Source organism: Sinocyclocheilus rhinocerous, unplaced genomic scaffold (assembly GCF_001515625.1).
Source record: "Sinocyclocheilus rhinocerous isolate Xijiao unplaced genomic scaffold, SAMN03320098_v1.1 scaffold249, whole genome shotgun sequence".
Lineage (NCBI taxonomy): Eukaryota > Metazoa > Chordata > Actinopteri > Cypriniformes > Cyprinidae > Sinocyclocheilus > Sinocyclocheilus rhinocerous.
Genome location: NW_015666483.1, coordinates 1,054,864 through 1,060,411, shown reverse-complemented (window position 1 = coordinate 1,060,411; position 5,548 = coordinate 1,054,864). Strand labels below are relative to the sequence as shown.

Genomic DNA, 5,548 nt, shown 5'->3' with positions numbered 1-5,548 from the left:
CTCGAGATGTGTTTTTTCAAAGTTGAACTTGCATTCATTTTACATGGCTTTCTAAACATGCGGCTCTTTTGTGCGAGACGCGAGTGCAACGGTGATAGATGTCCCTCTAGAAAATGCGTGAAATATGCGTTCTATGTGAACAGCTTAGTTTCAGTTTTGACGTAAACAAGATCTTCTCCGCATTGATGTTCTCTTTTCCCGCAATATTTGTAAATAACAACGCAGCAGCGCCGCATATAGTGTTTCTTTATGCACTAAGAGCTTGTAACACTCCAAAGAGAAAGGAAAAATTGAAATTGCATCATATGACCCCTTTAAATTCGACAAATATTCGAAATTCGAATTTTTTTTGACAGCCCTAGTCTCTGGTAGTTCCTATTGTGTTGGGTTGAACCCTAATCTAAAGCAGGAGCTAATTTAGTCCCCCAAAAGGCATTCTGATAACTAAAATTGTCACCAATAGGTATGGAAACTATGAAAACGTTCCTCCGGTGCGATATCCCCTAATGATGGTTAATGGAGTCCCTGCACATGAAGAACATTTGAAATCAGATCAGGTTTTGGGGGAAAAAAATAATATGTCATTTAAATACCTTTTTGATGTCATGAACACAGTGCAGCCCCCAGCCTCGAGACAGCGTTCTGAAGATCTCCACCTGGCAGTACTGTCGTTTGGTGAAGCACTGGTTCTGGCAGCGCTCACCTGCGGGACACACCTGTGGGTGACACTCGTACAGCAGCATGCGGTTGATGCACTCTGAATCCATACCGCAGGGGTTCTCATCCGTCGCTTTGCAGTTGCAGCGAGGAATTTCCGAAAGATCTGCCGAAATGATCAGCACTTTGCCAATTGGTTTGTTCACCTAAGAGATTGACCAAGTTAGGACTTGTAATATCATTATATAAAGCTAGCAATCAATCTCATAGTGTATCTCGTAGGAGCATGTACCTTAATATGTTTGTATGGTGGAGGTTTCTTGTGATTTCGTCGGTCCTCCTGCAGCTGCCGTAGTTCTTTCTCGGCTTGCAGTTCTTTGAACCTTACTGCAGCTTCTTCCAATGCTGAACCACATTGAACATTTGGATTTTAGCAATAATTTTTCATTTGAGCACTGATTTGAGCAACATTTCATTTTTTTACAAGAGTTGCCTTCAGGATGCTAGGGTGTTCTGAATGCTTGTCAAGGCATTTTTATGCAGTTGGTAAGCAGTTCCACGGGTTTTAGCATGTTTATATGCAGTTTCTAGAGTGGTTGCCCCAAGTCCGATCCCTTGATTCACTTTTTCAATGTAAGTCCATTGGATTTTTTTAGGGATGCACAATATATTTTTACCATATTGGTTATCAGGTCACTACTGCATATGTAATTGAAATATCTTTGCCAGCATCCAACACTTATTTGAATACAGTATAACTTTATTCTATAAATGAAAGTCATTGTTTTGGAGCCCATCGACCCCAAATTAAAATTCTTTTAAAGTTACTTTTTAGAAAGACTAATAATTTAACACTTAAATGAAACCTTTAGCAAATCTCACAATGAATATCCATCTTTTATACTGTACATTACAATGTTGTGATGCATAAATTATTTACTTTCTGCTTTAGCATTTTATTTTACATTTATTTAGACAGAATAGCATTGAATATGGGCAATAACATGAATTGTCATCATTTTATATATATATTTTAACACCAGTTTTGTTCACTGAGCTAAAAATGTTAATCTGATCGCTTACCGATAGCAAAAGCTAAATAAAATGAGTTACAAAAGATACCTTTCTTATAAGTAGAGTCAACTCCCTTTCCCATTTTCTCTTTACTGTTGGCATCGCCCTCCATGTAAGGAAAAACACGGGCTTGGTAAGTCCACAGGTAGTCATTAGAGCCAAAGAAAAGAACCGGGAACTCTCCGACATCATGTCTCATGCGTAAGATATTCTCGGGAATGTCTTTGGGATTGCTAACCTCTGCCGGCCACCATCTATCAGTAGAGCAGAAACTGTTGTGTACAATGATTGCAAAAGCCAGGAATTGATGACAGTAAATGTTAAGAAGTTAAGCGTGGGTTTTGTGGTTGCTGACCTGTAGCGGCCAACTTTTACCCACACTACCTCCTTGTAGTGCGGTTTCTTTCCAGCACGACAGTCGTTGCAGTACCAGCTGCCTTCTGGCATGTCGATGTTCAGACACTCTCGGTGAAACGCCGCAGGGCATGACTCACAACACAGCAGACTACCTCCTGTAGAGAGAAGTGATACAGATACAGAGAGGAAGTGTTTTGGAAATGGAAATGTTTCTGATAAGGTCATTCTTTAAGCTGAACTGAAAGAATCATCAAAGATTTCTAAAGCCATGTGAAAGAAATGGTTTATTGCACATGAAATCAGAGGTGCAAATTGTAATGGAAATTGGTGTCCAAGGCAGCTGAATTAACCTTCTGAGCAGACGAAGCACCAGCTGACGTTGACATGCTCGTGGTTGCGGCAGCCTTTTCTTGGTGTGAAGTGATTGGGACACACTATGTTGCTGTCGGTGAGTGTGACACTCCCAGCAGGTGTGCAGTAATCATTGGCATGGTATGCCACAGGGCATCTGATACAGCGGGTTAGCTGGCCTGAGACACAAAATACAGTGAATTTCATAATAAAAGCATGCAAATTTAAAATATGTGTAATTTACATGCTGTAACACATTTGTGAGTATGATATATTAGCACTATATTGGTTATCAGCTTTTAAAAAAATATATTTTATAGATATTAATATATTAAATTTATAAATATATTTAATCTCAAAATGAATAAGTATTTTTCATACTGTAAAATTATAATTTTGTAATGCCTAAATTCACCTTTATCATTTAAAATGATTGATTTTTAGTTTTTAGTGTTTTATTTTAAAATAATTTAGACAAACATGATTTTTGTCCTGATTTGCAGTCTGGAGGTTAGTTAGTCAACGTTAGTTACCAAAATCATAGTCAGTCTGCAGATTTCACCGAAGATTGTGCAGTGTATGATAGACTCTGCATAAACTCTGATATTTAATCTTCATACTATGATTCCATCCAGTTAAAGTTTGATTCTTTTTTGCTGATTTTAGAAAACATATTGTTTTCTTCTGTCACGCATCTCCTAGCAATGAGGCACGTTTCTACATTAGTTGTTTGACATGTTGTGTTTGGAATGACTTAAAAAGAAAAAAAAAAGATCCTCAGTCTTTTAGTGCATGATGCCCAGTTTTTCTGTGTAACCATTTACAGGGGCGGATTTAGTGAATTGGGGGCCCTATACATTTGCACACATTTTCCTAGATCAACCTTGAGGTTCCTTTTTTGTTGTGATGCTTGCTGCAGCACAATGGTGCCCCATAGTTGTGTCCAATGTTTCTACATTTTTCATGTACATGTTATAATGGCTTTCTTTCATGTTGTAGACCACGAAATAGCAACTGATTTACAGTTGAGATACAGGTTTTCACAAAAACAAAATAAATTACAAAATGATAAACCTTACAATTGAGCATTTAAACCAGGGGTGAGTCAGAAGTATAAATTATTATATTAATTTAAAACGGGATTATGTGGGTGGATTTTCGCATTGAACAGAAACTACAGACTGGATTATTGAAATTGAACATTCATTCTCTGCCAGTAGGAGGCGCGTTTGGAATATAGAATGAGAAAAGTGTGGAAAAAATATAACCTATATTTACGAGGAAAGTCCACTGAGGAGTTACCAGCGTAAGCCTGTGTGCAAAGGCTGTCTAATTCTAAACTTTAAAATACATTTATTTTTAGTTATTTTAACTATGAAATGAAAAGGCAATTATACATTTACACACCTAAGGATTATATCAACCAAAAAAGTAACTGCGTATGTGTCCTCTATACTTGGTTCCTTCTCATAAATTAGTAAGCGGCATTTAAAACAATTATAAACATATAATACACACTAGGGCTGTCAAATTTTTTTTTTTAATTTCGAATATTTGTCGAATTTAAAATAAAAATCCACATTCGAATGCAAAAACGTTGCATTTGAATTTTAGGTGTGCATTAAGGAGGCAGCCTTATCAGTGGCGCACAAGATGCGATGACGATGTAAGTGTCGTTGCATTTTAATGTTTTTGTTAGCCTATCCAGTTGAAGCCACTAGATTGTAGCGTTGTTAACACTAGCATTGTTAATTACAAATATTGTGTGAAAAGAGAACATCAATGTGGAGAAGATATTGTTTACGTCAAAACTGAAACAAAGCCGTTCACACAGAATGCATATTTCGTGCATTTTCTAGAGGGACATCTATCACCGTTGCACTCGCGTCTCGCACAAAATAAGCCGCATGTTTAGAAAGCCATGTAAATTACACTTTTTTCACAGATAGTCATATCATCTTATGCTTTGAATAAACGTGCATTAGTAATATTTTGCTCGATGCGCCCTCTTGTGTCCTCAGGAGAGAAGCCAAAAGCTTTTCTTCATCCTAACTGAAATTATGCATTTTAAATTTGAATATAATTTGAATTTTGATAATATTTAAATAAAAAAATGTTCAGCCTTTTTGACAGCCCTAATACACACTGTTTCTCAATATTTAATAACAGCTTCAGATGCATAATATTTTCATCTTCAAGCAGGATACACAAAAAGCATGTTCAATTCAGATGGTTGTCGTGGTAATAAACACCGTAATCAGCAACCGTTCGCGTGTCAGAATTTAATGCGCATCTCCTATATGAAAAGCATTTTAGGGGGCCCAAGGCGGTCACCTACCTTTGCCTAATGGGTAAGTCCGCCCCTGACCATTTACAAAGTCTGCATGTGTATGATGCCTTGTTTTCTGAAGTCTGTTCAGTTTGTAGTGTCGTGTAGTGTAATGCAAATGAACACTGCCCCAACAAAAGCAACATCCAAAGACTGCTGCCATGATGATGAGGTAAATGTCCTGGCCAGCTCTAAAATAAGTGTACACGGTCATTTTGTATTTCCTAATGTTTAAACCTGCAAAAATAAAAAAATAACAACTTGCCTACATTTTATGGACTTAATATTACACACAAAAAGTTTTTTTTGCCACCAACCAGTTGTTTTCAGATGCAGTTGTTGGTTACCAGCCCTCACATGTAGCATCACCTGATGTAGAATGTAGCTGCTCTAAGCACAACAAACCTTTAGATACAGATGGATTGGTAGGGTTTGTGATGAAACACGACAGGCAGGCATGGAGAGGGCAACGAAAAGCCCGGTTCAGAGGTACTGTGGGTCCATGGCTGGCAGCACACTCCCCATGGTAGAACTTCCCACATCCTGGAAGCATACAGCGCCTGACGTCCTCACCCAGGCTCTTACAAGAAAAGCAGGAGTGTATACCTAGTAAAACATTCACAAAACCAGCTGTCAAAGAGCAGTAAAACTACAATTATGTCAAGACTTTTTAAAATTGTTGATGTGTGAATTATGAAGCCGACTCTTACCAGACGCGCACTCATGACATAAAAATGTCCCTGTAGGAGGCTCGTTCAGGCCAGTGCATTGTAGATGGAA

At 37.9% G+C, this 5,548-nt stretch overlaps 1 protein-coding gene across 1 annotated transcript in view; it reads right to left on the bottom strand.

The window, feature by feature from the left end:
- The window catches only part of LOC107732327 (histone-lysine N-methyltransferase, H3 lysine-36 and H4 lysine-20 specific-like), a 21,853-nt gene that overhangs the window by 3,885 nt on the left and 12,420 nt on the right, over positions 1 to 5,548 (bottom strand). Inside the window, exons 15-19 of the mRNA XM_016543610.1 lie at positions 2,439 to 2,618; positions 2,087 to 2,243; positions 1,780 to 1,985; positions 950 to 1,062; positions 594 to 863 (exon numbers count right to left, since the gene is read on the bottom strand). Of these exons, the coding sequence (XP_016399096.1) occupies positions 594 to 863; positions 950 to 1,062; positions 1,780 to 1,985; positions 2,087 to 2,243; positions 2,439 to 2,618 (926 nt within the window). The remainder of the gene's footprint in view (positions 1 to 593; positions 864 to 949; positions 1,063 to 1,779; positions 1,986 to 2,086; positions 2,244 to 2,438; positions 2,619 to 5,548) is intronic.